Genomic DNA, 17,909 nt, shown 5'->3' with positions numbered 1-17,909 from the left:
AGCCAGGGGAGGGCAGTGGATAGAAAAACAGTAAAGAGGAGGGTAGGTGGCCCACTGTTAAATGTAAGGTTCTCATTATAAAATTAGCCAGATTTTAATATAAATTTTCAAAAAAAAAAAACAACTATAAAACTAAAAAAAAAAACACAAGACCTCTAACAATATCTTAAGGATTTAAGATACAAATTCAAGATCTAGAATGTAAATGGTGTAAAAGCCTTGACAGGACCTGCTAAGTAACACTGCAGGAGACTAAGAAAGGATACAGTCAATAAATAAGGGGAGAGAGGGAGACCAAAAGAGGGAAGGCTGCAAGTCTGAATGAAAAGGGGCGACATAAATGAGTGAGCAAGGTGTGCTCTGTATAGAAAATGGACGTGTCCAGCTGTCCCTCCCAGAAACCCTTCAATCAAACAACTACGACTAGGCCTGACCACTGTAGCATCCCCAGGCTGCTTTTATTCAATCGTATTCATTCATTCATCCATTTTTTTCCCTCTCCTCCAGTGCTTTAAGCCTACCAATTATCATCAGTTGCCCCCAGACGGCCTCTGTCCTTGTTCCTGTTTCAGCTGGCCTTTCAAACAGACCTGCATTAATAAGCCAGTTGTTACAAATAAAAAGGGAGGTGAGCGGTCATTATTCAAAGCTCTCCCAAAAGAGAGAGAGGAAGCCCACGTTTCACACCCAGGGAGAGTAAAAGCACCACCCGCCATTTATGGGGCTGTCCAAGGACCCGGTATGGCAACTAAAAGGAAGAATAAAGGAGGACAGGGGCTGTACTGGGACTGGATATGAAAAAAGGTAATGACAAAATCTGAAAAATTCCCCAAACCTGGAAAAGCTGAATCTCTCAAATAGATAGCATCCTTCATACATCGGTTGAACAGGACACACACATTATCTAAATTATCATGCAACTTGAGAGCATTTTTGTCTTTGCATCAAATCTAATCACTTAAAGGGATATTTTGACATTTGGGGAAATAATTTCACTTCTTTTCTTGCTGAATTTGATAAGAGGATCGCTGTGTTGCTTGGCTTTTAAAGTAACTGAATATCTTATGATGTATATTGTGACTGTGGGTGTTTCATATAACATTGAAAGTAACTACCACCTTTACCTTTACCTTTGTAGGCAAATTTGCTATGAAATCGTGTGACCAAAGGGCACACCACCTAATTAAAAAATAAGGCTAGTAGCAGCAGATCTTATTATCATGTTTTATTTTCTTATCCAAGAGTTTGTGTGTTGCACAATAAAGGCCCCTCACCTGCACATCTGAAGCCCTGAGCAGTGAGTCCCTTCTCCACAGCCAGACAGGTGAGAATACTGAGGAAACTGGTGGTGACTGACTGCCGCTTCGCTCTCTGGGCCTCCCTCTGCCTCCTCTCCCGGAATGGTTTTGATCTCATCAGCACTCCCTGGATGCTTGGAACTCCTTCTCCAAATCCTTCTTCTTGTGCAGGTCTTTGTCCACCCACAGTCTCCCGCAGGGCTTCCACCCATTCCTGGGCCTTTAGCTGATTGTCAGCTCGAAGATGGAGTACCTCTTTAGAGAACACTACCTGGAAACATGCCCCTCTATCTGTCCTTGCCTCTCCGTGTTCTGGTTCCTGATCATGCTGCACAGTCAAGCAGGAGGCCAGGGAGTAATGGAGGACTGGTTGGGACACTGATCCCAGGCCTTCAGTGGGAAAGGCCTGGAGAGTGGATCTGGTCAGGTTGAAGGTGAAGGCCCTCCAGTTGTTCTGATCCATCAGCTTATGGAGCAGACCAGCTTTGAGGACCTCCTGGCAGCGGTGGATGAAAAGAGGCAGGGTGGTGGGTCTGTTTAGGATGCCCAAATTAGTCTGGAGGGAGAGTGACACCTCTGCTGAGGTGGGGGTGTCACTGTCGCCATCAGGCCTGGTGTCAAGCCCTGACGGAGAGGGCGATGAGGAAGGAGACATGGCTGCAGGAAACTTTGGAACCTGTTGGTTTTCCAATCCGGTCTTACACTGGGGGTTCTTCTGCCTCACAGGTCTGGCTGCTTGCACCTTCTCCCACATCAGCTGTCTCCACTCCATGGCTTCCCATTGGGTGGCTGCCCTCAGCTGGAGACGTGTGCTGTTGAAGAACAAAGCCTGGAGTGTGCGTTGATCTGCGGGCTGTGGGATCTGGCCCGGCTGACTGCAGGGTGCTGGTGCGATGACGCTCTGGCAGTGTGACAGAGAGTAGGCGGTGCCCAGCTGGAGGTTGGCACTGCTGTCCAGAGTGTACAGCCGGAGCTCGCAAGGCGTCAGCTCCACATGGCAGGGTGTCCAGCGGCCACGGGGTCCCTCACGCTGCTCCATCTCACCCTGCTTCACCACACTGCTACTGCTGCTTTTATCAGCTGGGCAGAGATATAGAAGAGGAAGGGAAAGGGGGAAATGAAACACAAATGAGATATATGTGTGTTCACAATAACCACATTTGAAACTATCTGTTTTATTTTGAATAAGAACTTCAGACCTGTCACTCAGGCAGAAGATATTCTGACAAGGTATTTAAACCTTGTCACTGGATTCAGGTGGCTAGCAAGATCATTTCCAAGCATTAAAGGAATACTTTATTGAACAAACACTGAAACCTTCAGTGAAATATCCACCCCTTAAAAGCTCCACCATTCCTTCCCTTACATCTAAATTACAAAGAGCAGCAAGCTGAAAGCTGTAGTCTGCATGTGAAGCTTTGTTTTTATACTGAACTATTCCAAGCATTAAATATTTCCTTACATTTTACAGTGGATGTATTTTAAACATATAAAACAGCTTACAGACAGTTAAATACCATAGTGTGTGTGTCCGGATCATCGAATGCTCCACACAAAGTCAACATTGAGCTCTTAACAACATGCACGTGCACTTGCTCTTAAGGGCTGCTGTGGGAAACATTTAGAAATGTAAGTGTTCATATAAATACTCTCAGAAAACGCTCTTAACATCTAAGATCGATTGTAATTAGGAAACGCAGCCCTGATCTGTTATTTTCAATTGTGGTAAGGTCCATGATATTAGCTGTTGACCAGGGACAGGTCATTATTTTACGTCCACCCTCAGCTTTGAACATACTGTACCATCACAGCATTTTCCACTTCTACAAACACATCAAAACACCTTCAGCAAAGTGGGTAAAGATCAAAATACCCAGAGAAGCCTGTACACCATAACAGACCCCCATTGTTCTTAAATTTAGTATAGTTCAAATTATCATCTCTTGCAGTGGAGTTGAAGGACCACAGAAAAACACTAAATATGCAGAACCATCTATGTTCCTTCATATTATGATGTAGATTTTAATGTTTTCTGCCTTGACTCTGAAATAACTTGAAATCCACTGTGGCTGCCATAGACCCAAGCTGACTGCATCCACCAAGAAGGAGCAAGACACAGCCTTTTCTGAGCAAACATTTCTTTTCCATGAGTGTTCCTGTGAGAAAATTTCTTGTCAAAGGCAGGAAAAAAACAATATTGTTAAAGAGGCCACTGGGCAAAAAGTCCCACTTTCCTAATCCAAGGACTGGAGCCACACCCTGTCTCTATTTCGACCTTTCTTCTCAAATCTATCACAATCTGCTGCTCAGGAGGTTTGTTTTACCCCCATTTATGTCTTTCATCTCTTGGTCTCACTCTCCTTCTCCTGTGATAATGGTTTGTTTTCTCGTTGATTAAGGAAGGTTCAGACTCAGGTAGACAACAAGTATGACCTCTGCTGGGACACTAACTGGGACAGCATGAGCTCTCTGAACGAAATGTTCAAGACAGGACATGTATTACAGGGACTGCAACAATACAAAGAAAATGCTGTGAACACTATTTGTTAGATGTCGCAGTGTATTTGATTTCCAACATATTATGACAATGTTCCAAATTTAAACAGAAATGTCAGCATCATGTTGCATCAACAGAGAAACAAATACTTCAACAAAGAAAGATTATCAGTAAAATAATAATCTTCAATCTTCCAGGAATTTTAAAAGAAAAGCTAATAAGAAACTTTGAGAGTCACAATTGAGAGGAAAACCCCCAAATATGTCAGTGCAAGACAGTATTAAGAAATCTTATTAAAACTATTAATGAAATTGTAAGATGAAATACATATTGCTACAAACCTTCGTATGAACTTGAGATGTATCAATGATTCATCCTGACAAGAATTCAAATCATTTTGAAAAACAAATATCAACACATGCCACTGCTGTGTGGATGAATAGTTTTTAACTTCAGTGGTTTAAACAGGCGTTCCACATCGCCAAATGAAACCAAATGTGGGCCAAAGATTGTATCATTTCTCAAAGTTCCTGTATTGTTTCATTCTCAAATCTCCACTCAGAAAAGGAAGCAAGAAAAGCACCTGCTACAGAGAGCAGGCCAGAAAAAACCACAAGCTACAGTATGAAACCAGTGAGAGACAAATGAACCTTATGGACTGAAGAAAGGGCAGAAAAGACCAAGGACCAATCAGCTGATAAGTATTCTTTGACATGTTCACAAATTTTAATATGTACAGAATTTTAGAAACCTAGACTATATACAATCAATGGACAATCTATCCTAATTCTCAACAAAAACGTGTTCTGACCTGAAAATCTGTATGTATATGCTCAACAGGCACCCACTGACAGATGTACTTAAAAATAACAACAATCACTCATTCCCACCCCATCAATTATCCTTACCAACCGATTTAATTGTAAACTACTGCTAGAAGCAGCCTAATTGGCAGATATTGCATTGTTTTTTCTCTAATGCAGAAACAGCGCTTGTTTTTAGGGGCAAAGGAAAAGCTTAGTCCTGTACAGCTCCTGTTAAATAAAGGCTGGCGAGTCAAGTACCTCATCAATCTTATCACAAAAGCAGTAGACATGGTGTCACTCGAGGTCTCCGACTTTGCATGTTAACAAACCTTGTGCTAAAAGAACAAATGAATATGCAAATAAGTTTAGCAGAAATCAAGTCTGGCTGATTGGCGGTCTTCACGCTTGGGAAGGTCGGGATGAGAATTAGGCACTGTAGCAAAGAAAACTGCTCTGTTCGATTAGCCTTCATCTCCACCTGGTAAGTTTTGACATCACACTCCAGTAATAGTCTAATACACAAACACACACACACACACACACACACACAAACACACAAACACACAAACACACACACACACACACACACTTTCAACAAGAATTACGTTTTCTCTCAATGATGTGAACTTGTCCTCACTACCGCTGCCCTTAAATCAATCAAGATGCAAACCTCCGCTTCAGCCTTAAACAAGCAGCCTCACTCTCTGATTAGGGAGGTGTGGTCATTAATATTTGATTCTGTGTTACAATCTAACAGATTCCTGTGGCTTCCTCAACACTAAAATCCATATAGATGGCAAAGTTAATGAAAAAGCTGGGGAAGGCACCTGTAGACACACAACACTTACATCTTTTTTCTAAATTGTAGGACTCATCCTATTCAGTATCATAGTGGACTGAACCTTTCCCAGCATGCACTGGGCGAGAGGTACAGTAGGTACACATTGGACAGGTCGTCAATCGTTGCAGATAGACACATTTAAGTATTTGGACAGGTAAATATTTTTTGGACACCAAGCTCTGTGCTTCAGCACATTTCATTTGAAATAAATTAATGGATTCTACATTACCTTGAGCAGGTTTACATCAATAAAGGAAGATGAGGTTACTGACTCTGCAAGTTGAGGACAGGTTTTTGGTTCTATAGCTGTATGTTCAAGATGACTATTTGTTGAGTGATGAACTGTTTTGATGCCTTTGGTTGAATCAGAGCAGCCAGAAAGCTTGTGTGTACCTCTGAATTTATCCCATTGATTCTGTCAATAGTGAAACCATCAATAAATGCCAGAGTGCAAGTTCCTCTGGCAGCCATACATGTTCCAAGTCTGACAGATGTGGTTGCATGCTTTGGGTCATGAGCTGGTCTATTTTCTCTCCACATTTTCCATCATTTTGATAGAAGTTAAATTTAGTTTAAGCAGTACCGAGAGCTTTGTTCCACAACTCTACTCATATTGTTTTGTATGAGTATGCAGGAGATGTGTGTGTGGTGAATCCTTTGAGGTTATGGTCTCCTGTTAATTGTTAGCAGATAGTGGTTTGTCACTCAGAGGACTACTACAAGCTGATTAACTGTAGAAGTCTGAAGTCTCTTGTATTAAATCTTGCTGATAACACAACTTAGTGTGTTCACTATTTTGTTTTTACAACTCACACTGCAGTCTTTGCAGCTTAAGTGCTGCATTTTTTCACTTTAAGGGCTGCAAGCAAGATCAGTCCTCTAGCATGAACTTTGAATTTTTATGAAGAAATGTATGTAACCAAAACAAACAGATGATTGCAGCCATTAGAGTTCAGTAGGCAATGTTGTAAGGCCTACAATGGCTTTAATAAAGCTGTTTGGTTCTATATACACATGTATATTGTGTATATAATAATGATCATCAATTCCATTTACCATATAAACATCCCCAGCTGTCACTAATGGAAAAGCAAACACACCACTTTTTTCCAATGTGAATGAAAAGACATAGTGAGGCTGAGCTAAATCATTCTGCCTTCTGCTTATTACCATCCTTTTCCAACTTCTCTCCTTTCAACACACATTGAGCCAAACTAAATAGCTTGATGCCTTTTCACACATATGCTAATACTAAATAATCCTGCCAGTGTCAGGAGCTGGGTAATTGGGTTGCCTCTTCTCTCGCCTCATTTGAGTCCATTTGCTGACAGGATTACAGGCTATTATCCCTCAGGATCCTTTAGGATCTCCTTAGGCCTTCAGATGGCCAAAACACACAAACAAATGGTGTGTGTGTGTGTGTGTGTGTGTGTGTGTGTGTATACATGTGCATGTGTATGTGCATGGAGCTCTGTCTGAATACTGACTGTCATAGCACAGCTGTGTCATTTCAAGTTATCATCATCTTCTATCATTATTGCTTTCTCTGAGGATGCTTCAACAGAAGTACAGCATATGCCCTGATCTGCAGCACAAATACTCCAGGACTTCTGTCCCCCGAAAGCCTCTCAAAGGCTGAGAAAGCCTTCCAGTGAATGGACAATTGATCAGAGCATAGGAGGCGGAGGTTTACATGTGACTGACAGGTAAGGGGACCGGCTTTCTGGCTAAAATTAAGAATATTTAAGGTTTAATAAGTTAGTCAACAGAGGACAAGACATCATTTTTAACAAGTCAAAGCGCCATCAGCTCTTCACAACACAAATGCCCAATTAGGTAAATCAAATGTGATTAAAGGGTCAGTTCACCCAAATTAGGGAATATATATTTTCCTACTTAGCTTTAATGACAGCTATGACAGCAGTTGTTTGGGCATAATTTCTCCAAGGTTTTATCTGCCCCTGGCACTTCTTCAATTGAATTTTGGTTGTGGTGCACGCAGAGATATTGAATTACTCCGTATCGCCTTTGATCACAGGGTATATCAGGATCACAGTGTGCTGACTGATCAATCACCTAATCTTTCAGCTCCATGACAGGCCAGAAATATTCAAACACAGAAATTTCCAAATCAAATAATCAAATCATAAACTGACTGACCACACATGTGAACTCACCTTCTTGCTGGTTGTTAAGGATCATATTCTTCAGGGTGTTGCAGTCCACAGTGGGCAGGCCGTTGTCTGTGTATGCAGAAGGACGGTAGTTGACATCCGATCTGGACCGGTTGTGTCCTTTCTTGAAGGCTGAGTTAGATGAGGAATTTGCAGCATTGTTGGTGCACTCCTTGGTGTGGGCTGCCAGGTCATTAGTGGAGCGTGCCCGGCTTCTTTTGCCATGCCTCGGGCCCATCCCCAGTCCCAGTACGCTGAAGTTGTCGGCCCAAGCCAGGCCTAAAGGCCCCACCTCTGGCTGCTCTCCAGCCAACAGGCTCCACACACCGCTGGAGCTCAGCTTTCCCAGTGCAGCGCTGGATACCTCCCGCAGCTGCTTAGGCTGCCTGGGAGTTTGAAAGTTCCCTGTCTGACCTTGACTTGGACCTTGGCCTTGTATTGCATCCATGCAGTGGATAAAGTCCTCTGTGGCCTCCATGGCTGGGCTGATATCACCCACCATATCAAGCTGTTCAAGACCCTCCATGGCTGCCTGTTCGCCTGAGATGTAAATCTTACAGCTAGATGGTTTTCCAAAATTGGCACATGAACCACATCAGCAGCATCCGCATGTTCAACACACCTAGCTGTCAGCTGGACAAATTAAATCCTTGTGGATATGTGGACAAGCTACACAGAGGCAAAGAAAATCAAAAAAGTCTGCAGCTTTTTAGACTGCTGCCTGAAGCCAACTCCTGCTCTCTGCCTCAAGATACAGCTTTATCCAAGGTTCTGGGCTTCTTAAGTCTTTGACATTTGTCTCTTCTTGAGTGAAAGCTACTGCAGCTTCATGCCAGATCTAAAGAAGACTTCTCCAAATCGAGCCACTTTGATACATAGTCTGGCCAACAAAAACAAAAAAATCCTTCTGCTCTGTCTCAAAGGTTCAGGGTCTGAACACACGTTCTTGAGGACATGAAGTCAGAATATACTATCAAATTTACTATTTGTGATCTTTGGTGTGTCAGGTGGCTGTGAGGTTGTCAGAGGGGGAAGGCTTGCAATTTGACTGTAACAAAGAAGAGAGAAAGAGGAAATTGTAAAGAGGAAGCATGCCGAGCAAACATAAAGAACAGAAAAACAGCTGACAGTAAAAATACAGATTCATTTAAAACATAACACCAACTCACCCTTTGGACGACTTCTTACAATTGAATCAGAGCCTTTAGTTTAAGATAACCAGATTTTAACATCTTTAAGCATCAAACTGCCTACCCACCTACAGCATCTTCATCACATTCACACCAGAGCTTCAGATTCTTTCTCAGCAAATAGAAACGATCATCCTCCCTCACATGTCCTGATGAAATAATACTTGACTTCCTCCTCTGCTGCTTATCACTGGACTGAGAAGGCAGAGAGGAAGCAGGCCTGGGTGGGGTTCCCATCCATCTGCCTGGCTGTCTGTCTCTTCTGATTCTCTCCACTCCTCTGTCTCTCTGTCTGTACCTCTTTCCTTCTCATTTGTGCTGTCTCGTTCTCATTGATTTTCTTCTCCAAGCTTTCACTTTTCTCCACATATAAATTATTTAAATACTATTACATCATTGCAATTCAATTTCCAGTCAGCAGGGTAACATATTGAATATTCACAAATTATCCATTATAATTTGTTGGAGATGACAGGATTATCATAAATATCAGTAATAACAATCTATCAGTTTTATTTGGGCATTTATTGTGTGTTCGAGTAAGACAATAAATTGGCTACAGTGACATTTTGTGAATGTGAACAGTACAATGTATTTCCCACCTTATCCAAATAGGTAAAAAACATAAAAAGAAAATTAACTTAAATGTGTGAAAATCAAGTGTGCTTTACTCGCTGGATTACATCTTGCTAGTAATAAAGTTCATATGTATGTCACATAATAAAGGACCCAAAAAATTATCACAAACAAATCTGAACACAAAATTTTGTAGATATTCTATGTACTATATTCTTTCCTTTTGCTAAATCACAAAGCATTAGTTGTAAAAACAGTAGCACCTTTACTGACACATCAAGTAGTACCGATAGCTAGCACTGACTAATTTGATGCCATTTTCAATTTAACGCCATATACAGCCAATATATTCAGCATGACATCACCTGCCTGCAGATACAGCTCTGACCTAACTGAGCATCACCAGCGAGGTTAGTTACTCATTGAGCGTCCCACTGATCTCCTGTTGACTCACACATGCTGTCAACTGAAGCAGCCTGCATTAGCTGGGAGAGCACAGATCACAGTCTGTTTTATCAGTGATGAAGTAAACTCAAGAATGAATCATGGAGCAAGTCTAATTATTTTTTAAAATATGTCTAAAATGTGAGCTGGTGACATTTGCTCGTAAACCCAGTGTCCTCTGGTTTAACGTCTCATAAATTTAATTAATAATTTTCACACGCAGCTGCTCACAGAAGCCATTCAACATTTAAACACACACCTTATTTAATATTACTTCATACAATCATGTTTACATATTCAGTTCTTCAAAGGTTCTTCCCAAGCACTCAGCACCATTGGGGAGGCATCTATTCAGTTCCAAATTCATTCTGCAGCATGAAAACAAATTTACAGAGTCATAAAAAAACTGCCATCAGCAAAAAGAAGAACAGATGGTGTGGCCCACACTGAGCCCTGTTCTCAACATCATGGAGCCAGTTTAATATTACATGATAATCCACAAAAAAAACTGCAGTCATTTCTCCAAGATGATTAGAACAACCTAACTAACATGTTCATTAAAAACAAAGGAAGCTTTGCTGTTTTAGAGGAACAACTGACTGTGCCTCATATGATGTTTACTGTTCAATAAATAAAAACTAGTTGCTTTATTTTCAAGCATCTATATTTTTATTTTAGTGCCCAAACCATTTGCTCAGCACTGCAAATAAAACTATTCATAACAGGATGTAAAAATGCAATTCAAACTTTTTAAAAAGAAGGTGAGAGCTTAATTTAAAGCTCTAAATCAAACACAAGTCGAGAAATTAAAAATAACCTCACTCAAGCCTCAGCCCTGTTCTTTCTGTGTGGGTGTGACTGTACCTATCAAGACACAGGCAAACCATCTACAAACACACAGTTAGCTTGCTAATACGTGCTGTCTAACACGAGGCACACAGATTATATCACTGATAATATCGACAACCATTCTGGTCAATAATCAGGCCTGACTTCAACCACAGCCACTGTGATGTGAGCCGGGGCTAGTTAGCTAGCGGCTAACGCTAGCAGCTCTGCATCCTTGAACAATATCGTTTCAATACGAGATAAAACTGTTCGTTCAATCAAACCATAACGATCACGTACCACTCAATATGAACGGGTATTGTCCTGTGGTTATACTGGTGCCATGTACAAGCTGCAAAACGTAAATTCAGACTCACCTTACTGTGTTTACCATTATGTCATTTGGCAGCCCGTCACGATAAAGCGCTCTGAGTGGAACGGAGGCAGCAGGACAAAGGTTCCGGGTGACGTTTGGACATTATACGCTGATTGCAGTTTACCTCCTTACAAAATAATAATATATTACATAATTCAGTTATATATTCTATAATTAATTTGTACATCACTTTAATTTTTCAGATGTAATACTGGGGCCTAACTTCAATTACTTTACTGTATTACTCCTATCTTATAGAAACACATCATCATTTATTTATGGATTATATTTTGCCTCTAATTTCAGTTATTAGACTAAATTAATTTAGTGAAGTAAAAAGTACAGCATCAGTTTTACCAAAACTTTTTTACATTTTCTCAGCATCAATTTTCTGTCTCTGACTAATGCGTTCTACATTAAATCAATTCTGTTACACACAGGACATTTCCATTACCTTTACTGTCTGGATATGGGATTTAAAAAAATCCCTAAAAGACACGATCAAAACCATGGTTAAAAGCAGTGGTGCATTCATTTAGTTTTATAAAGAAAGGTTGTGACACACATATGAATCTGACCCAGATGAGAAGAGGACCGGAAGGTAGAGTATCCCTAATGAGCTGCTTGAAGCTGCCCCAGCACCTAAAGTGCTGGTCCAAGAAAGAGAGACATCCTTCAAGAGGGACACAATAATTGAACTCCAGCGTGTCTTCCACAAACAACTGAATCAATCAATAGCTTTTTATTAAAAACACAGACTTGTGATCAATATTGTCCACCTCTAATCTCATAGACACGCAATTTCATTGATTATGTTGGTTTTGAGAAAGCCTTAGAAGATCTAAATAGGTGTATATATGCGTTGCACCAGATATCTACAGGATCAGTTTTGTGTTGCTGTATGGACCTAGCTTCTATCACGCTAAAACCATCTTATTAGTGAAAGGGTTTCATCCCAAAATTCAGCAAAGTTAGTATTTTACCCCTTACTGCAGAATTAAAATACATAATATAGTAAATTTATTACCTATAAATGAAATTAGGCTCAGGTAAAAACAAAGCATCATAAGTCCTGGAAAATAAAAACAATGAAAAGTATTGGATATAATAATTAGATACCACAAATCTTTTATTAAATAATACTAATACGGCTTGTCCCATAATAAAGCATAAACACAGGCATTATGACTTGATCAGAATAATATTGGTCCAGAAAAAAATGGTCCTTCTCATTATTGCATATCAGCCCAAATCCATGTTTATCAGTATCTTATGGAAATATCATTATCAACTTTCAAAAGCCCTTTTAAAACACGCCAGTGGGATATCGGCCTCTGAATGCTCTTTGTGTGAACTGGTTTAAAAAGTTCTCCCTGTTGAGGGAGAAGAAGAACAGGCTGCACTAGAGGGCCTGACTATGTTTCTCTTTGCAGCATTGTTGCAGGATAATAGTCCTACATGTCTCGTTTAAAAATTGGTTTAGATTACAATCATCATATTTTTCTTTTCTAATTTTCTATTTCTGGAAATATGTTTCTCAAAAACAAATAAACAATGACAGTAATAGTCATGCCATTTCCATTTAGCTGTTGTAATTTCATTTGTCTTAATCTTACATAAAAAGGGTAGAAATGGAAGGCCAGATACTGATTGACGTGAGTAAGTCACTGTCTGTGCAGCAGCGTAACTGCATCTGAGCTTTAGAAATCCCTTTAGGTTAAGTGCCTGTGCTTGGATATAGGGATTGATGCAGCAAATAAGCATCAGCTATAGGAATAAGACCATATCTGTCCATGAGGCTCCATCATTTTCCATCTAACAGCAATCTTACAGTCCCCTTCCCTTGACCCACACTCTCAGGTCTCTCTCTCTGTCCTGTCAGTCTTGCCTCTTTCTTTCTCTATTTTGATCATACCTTCTTAGTGATGACTAAATTATGATTAGATTTAAGGATGTGCAGTGCTTTCATCTGTCTAGTGCGTTGTTTAATATGGCTCCCCCTAACCCCTCTCGAACCCCCACCACCACCACCAAACACACACAACACAATAGACGTCTACCTCGACTCACTCTCACTATTGAAGAGCGGAGTGGCTGCTTGGTCCCCATGGAAACACCGCATGTGTATGTGTGTTCAGTAAATGTGTCTCCCTCACTGAGATTCACATGCAAACACACAAAAGCACATTAGTACACAGGCTAATATTTTAATATGCAAATAATCTGCTGTCCTTTAATGCAACCAGTGCACTGCTGCATTGTAAACCTTACATGAATTGAGGGCTTTAATTGGGGCAATTACAACACTTTGACACATGCAAGTTGAAGCCAATAAATGTGTTTGTACATGAGAAAGAGTGCTGCTGAAGGAAAAGCATTGCTTCGTAAGGTGTAATGTTCATTATGCACCTGTTGGATGGACAAAAATTGCTCTATGTTATTTTCTATCCTTACCCCTAATAATTTCAGGTTGCCAGAAACACGTCTCTGCTGTTGAGTGACCATATATATATCAGGCTCAGCTCTGTGTTGTCAAACTTTTCATTTGCTAAAGTCAGTTCGAAAAGCACAATTTTCTCATCATCACTTTGTAGCAAATGTCTGCAATTATCTCTGAAAGGCCTGCACCACACCATTAAGTTTCCAGGGAAAACAATAACCAAGAAAGTCACTGATTAATTCAATTCAAAGTAGCTGTATAAACAATTATTCCAATAACAGTGGAACATTTAGGTTTAGTATCTGCCTGAAATTATTGTCTTACTATGATTAATTTGCAGTGTTCCGCTTTGTGCTTATGTTTTTATACTTGAGGTGGTTTCTTTATGTCTTTATGTTTCAAATTAACCAAACTGATGTTTTAATATGCTGGTGTTGCTTTTTGTAGCACATATATATATATACAGTATATATATGTGGTTTCAAAGTAGTGAAGATGTTTTTCTTGTTTGCTATTGTTTTGTCTATTAGCTTTTGTTGTTTTTTTAATGTCTACAACAGAACTATTTATAATAGTATATCAAATGGCCATCTCATTGGGTCAGGGTGTGAAACACCTTCATACACTGAGCAACTCAATCTTTACACTTTATGGTGTTTCAGGTCATCCTTTGGTTTTTGGGACCACAATTTTACTGGTCTTGTTGTCTGCTGTCACACCGCTCTTTTAGCACTGTTTATGGCTCTACTTATTTAAATCTGAAACAAAACAGCAAGTTTCATGCAAAAATACTTTGATTCACAAAAATACTTAAAGCCTGTCTTAGTTTGTAATCTTTCTTTATGAAACATCACTTTTACTGAGAGTTCTGCTATGTATTTATGGCAGGTGATTTTAAGGGGATAAAGAAAACATTTAGCTGTTTGTTTAATGTTTCAGGGGAGGAGCTTTTTGGAACATGACCTGAAAACACACGGGCAGAGTGCAGTTTAACATGAAAACAGTTATTTCAGATTTATCTGCATCAGTGTGGCCATGTATGTGTGTGTATTTGGTGGCCACTGAACAGCACAATGCCATCCTCTGTGTGTATGTGTTCAGTCCTGACACCACATGTCTCATTCACATCTAATGATCCCAGCCTCTCACTGGCTGCCATCTCTCCTGCCAGACCAAATCCAATTACTGGGGACAATAGAAACCACCTCCAGGCTCAGGACTCCATCAGCTCCTCTGTGCTCTGGCTCCCTGCTCCAAGACTCTGAAGGTCCTGCTGGACCCCTAAGCATGTGGACCTTCAACATCCCCCCTCCCTAGCCCACCCACACACAAACTGACAAGAGTCATCAAAAAGATACAACACCTATAAATAAGGTAACATAAAAACAAGCAAGACCTGTCCAGGGTGTACCCCTGCCTTTCACCCGAGAGAGAGCTGGGATAGGCTCCAGCAGATCCCCGTGACCCTGGCTTTCAGGAAAAAGCGGGTATAGAAAATGGATGGATGGATGGATGGATGGAAAAACAAGCAAACAAGAAAATAAACCAAAAAAAAAAAATCATAATAATGTAACAACAGCTATTGTAGACTATTAAAAACTATGGCCATGAATAAAAACACAGAATAAAAAACAAAATTCAATATTTATGTATCAGTGTTGTCCTGAGAAGCCTTCAGTGCAGCACAGGCACACGTTTTCCTTTACTGGATTTTACTTTATAACAGCGCCATCTAGTGGCACAAATCTGAAATAGCAACAGCTTATTCTGCATGACCCAGAATAAATTGAACAACTTCTAAAAATAAACACTGAATATCGGTGATATTAAAGAGCCATAAAGTTGATCTTCAGAATTCAATGACTGACCTTGAAACAGCACGTGACAAAACAAGCTTAAGGTACATTTAGCAGCTGATCTGGAGTTTTCAGCTTTCAGATTTAGCATTGAAGCTTAATTTTAATTACATTTTAGGTAAACGTGGATTGTAATAATTTGATAACAAGTGGTGGGGGTGGTCTGATATTATCAAAAACCCCATGACAGATTTTTTGTCAAGAGATATAAAATTGTTTAGGCTGTAAAAAAAAAAATAAATAAATAAATAGAAAGAATAAAGAAAAAAAAAGATGGACTCAAACTGACAGAACTGATTAATGCTTTTGAACGAAGTTTTTGGGCAAATGAGACTAATATTGAAGTAGTCTCCTTGTAGACCAGTGTTAGAATGGCTGGAAGCTCACAACAGTTTCGTCTCCAATTATCAACTGGCATAATGTTTACTCAGTTATCTTTAAATACATAACCCCCAGAAACACATTTAAGTTTTTCTGAGGGGACCGGAAGTAGTTTTATTTTGAAAGCTATAACCGGATGCGCCCCGGAGTGGAAGCAATATGGCGAACGGCGGAGGAGTGAGCGTGGATGGAGGTGACATGATGAGATATGCTGAATATACTTCGCAAGCAAATGTCAGCAGTGACGCCGAAATAGACAGAAGACTGGTCAGTATCTGTTTTCATTCTGAAGGCGTCAAACTAAAGCAACACGAGGCGTCTCTGTCTGCTAAAGTTTGTGTTAGCTAACCTCAGTGACCGCTAATGTTAAACCTGAATCTTTATTAATAATCAACTCACTACGTCAGCGAGCTAAAATGAGTTAGAAATGGAAAATAGTGTTAGATTTAAATACGGGTTTCATAGGTCATTAATCGACTACGTAAATGGAGACAACTAGAATATCGATCAATAATAAAAAATAATCGTTAGTTGCAGCTCTAGAGTCCTTAAAATGACCAAAGACAGTTCAATAATAAACACGTTTTTAGTTTAAATTGGCTTGTGATTATGTAGTGAGTCATGGTGAACAGACTCATGCTGCCTCACTGACCTTCAGGAGTTTTTTTTAACCCAGCTGGATGTTCTGTTTTGGCGACAGGGACAGACTCTGGTTGCAGTGGGTCTTGGTGTGGCCGCCGCAGGTCTTGCAGGTAAGAGTAGCTTGACACAGGACCAGTGACCTTCTATGAGATGATGTGTGGAAATCCTTTTTAAATTTTTGTCAATCATCATTCGTCAGAAATTTGTTTGGAACTGTCTTGTATTTGATCGGCAGGCCGTTATGCATTCCAGCTGTGGAAGCCTCTTGGACAAGTCTTCTCTGAAACTGTCAGGAAAATGCCCACATCAGTGAGTAATGAATTATCCTCCGATACATCTGTATCTCCCATGATGTTCAGATCCAGTCCTATTCTGCAAAGCTGTGCTCATCACATCTTTACCTCCTGCAAATATTAAACAGCTCTTGAAAATGGGCCCAAATAAACCTGAGCTTCAACCAGTGTAATAATAATGCAGCTGAATTGATGCAGAGGAAACTCCTGGCAGAGTACAAATAAAACGTAGTCCGCAGGATGCAATTTATTGGGTTTACATTGATAATCAAAGGTGTAACATGGTTCTATCACCTCAGGCTTTCTCATCATATTACAAAGGAGGCTTTGAGCAGAAAATGTCCAAACGAGAGGCCAGTCTCATTCTTGGCATCAGGTAACAAAACGTGTTGCGGTGAATATTTCTTCATTTAACATGCAATAAATACTGTTCCTTGAGGGTGTGTTTATTTTTGATCATATGTTTATATAATTTGTTGTGTCTACAGCCCAACAAGCACAAAACCTAAGGTACGTGAGGCCCATCGGAGGATCATGGTCCTGAACCATCCAGATAAAGGTAAGCTTAACCTCAGAATTAATCCCATATTAACAGTTGAAGGTACTTTGAACCAAGGCCAGATTTTCTTTGCCTCAGTTCACTTTTTTTTGTACCTCTGACCCTCAAAATGTCAAAGAGATGTAGAGAAGAAATGAGTGATCACAGCCATTCTGAAATTTGTGTGTGTAGGTGGGTCACCTTATCTCGCAGCTAAGATCAACGAAGCCAAAGACCTTTTGGATAAAGAGACACGACGATGACTTCTCTTCCATCACTGTGTTAGCAGTGCAGTGTGATGCTGCTCCTGACATCAGAGCCACACCTGCACCGCCACACAGCTTGTTACACAATTTACCTTGAACTGTATGTGTCACAATGTGAACATAAAAATATGTACATCAACCAAGATTTAATCATACTACCTGAAAATAGCTGTCATTTTAAATATTACTCCAAATGTAATTGACATGATGTGTAGGGAATGCTGTGCAGCTGCCCTCTAGTGGTAACTTTTCTACATCAGCAGATTGCTTTCAATGGCAACTGTACTGCCAGTTTGGTATGAGTGTACATAGCACGTAAGGTATTACATAATCATGTGGTCTATGTACTAGAATAATAAATTCTGAAATTCTAAATTTATGTTTACCTGTGACAGGAATAGAGGAAGTAGATTTTTTTTTTTTTTTTTTAAATACATGTCCTTTGGAAACAGCTGTTTGTATT

General features: G+C 40.1%; 2 protein-coding genes across 4 annotated transcripts in view; one reads left to right on the top strand and one right to left on the bottom strand.

The window, feature by feature from the left end:
- plekhm3 (pleckstrin homology domain containing, family M, member 3) overlaps positions 1-11,079 on the bottom strand; it is a 38,570-nt gene extending 27,491 nt beyond the window's left edge. Inside the window, exons 1-3 of one of the 3 annotated variants that reach the window (XM_026295321.2) lie at positions 11,032-11,079; positions 7,620-8,664; positions 1,275-2,378 (exon numbers count right to left, since the gene is read on the bottom strand). In XM_026295321.2, the coding sequence (XP_026151106.1) occupies positions 1,275-2,378; positions 7,620-8,142 (1,627 nt within the window). In that variant the 5' untranslated portion in view covers positions 8,143-8,664; positions 11,032-11,079. Of the gene's footprint in view, positions 1-1,274; positions 2,379-7,619; positions 8,665-8,785; positions 8,981-11,031 lie in introns of those variants that run through there. The other 2 variants (XM_026295320.2, XM_026295319.2) reach the window with 2 other exon arrangements.
- Positions 11,080-15,844: 4,765 nt separating this feature from the next.
- Positions 15,845-17,821, top strand: dnajc15 (DnaJ (Hsp40) homolog, subfamily C, member 15). The gene is made up of 6 exons (XM_026295125.1): positions 15,845-15,974; positions 16,408-16,459; positions 16,585-16,658; positions 16,942-17,018; positions 17,131-17,201; positions 17,373-17,821. The coding sequence occupies exons 1-6, from the start codon at positions 15,867-15,869 to the stop codon at positions 17,441-17,443; spliced, it is 453 nt and encodes a 150-aa protein (XP_026150910.1). The 5' UTR covers positions 15,845-15,866; the 3' UTR covers positions 17,444-17,821.
- Positions 17,822-17,909: the final 88 nt, after the last annotated feature.

Source organism: Mastacembelus armatus, chromosome 21, assembly GCF_900324485.2.
Source record: "Mastacembelus armatus chromosome 21, fMasArm1.2, whole genome shotgun sequence".
Lineage (NCBI taxonomy): Eukaryota > Metazoa > Chordata > Actinopteri > Synbranchiformes > Mastacembelidae > Mastacembelus > Mastacembelus armatus.
This window is presented reverse-complemented; position numbering and strand designations above follow the sequence as displayed.

What these genes read in the sequence shown, in the direction of transcription:
- dnajc15 (XM_026295125.1), top strand. Translation starts at nt 15,867, where the DNA reads ATGGCGAACGGCGGAGGAGTGAGCGTGGATGGAGGTGACATGATGAGA. An exon ending in CCGAAATAGACAGAAGACTG is followed by an intron (nt 15,975 to 16,407) that starts GTCAGTATCTGT and finishes TTTTGGCGACAG; the next exon opens with GGACAGACTCTGGTTGCAGT. An exon ending in GGCCGCCGCAGGTCTTGCAG is followed by an intron (nt 16,460 to 16,584) that starts GTAAGAGTAGCT and finishes TTTGATCGGCAG; the next exon opens with GCCGTTATGCATTCCAGCTG.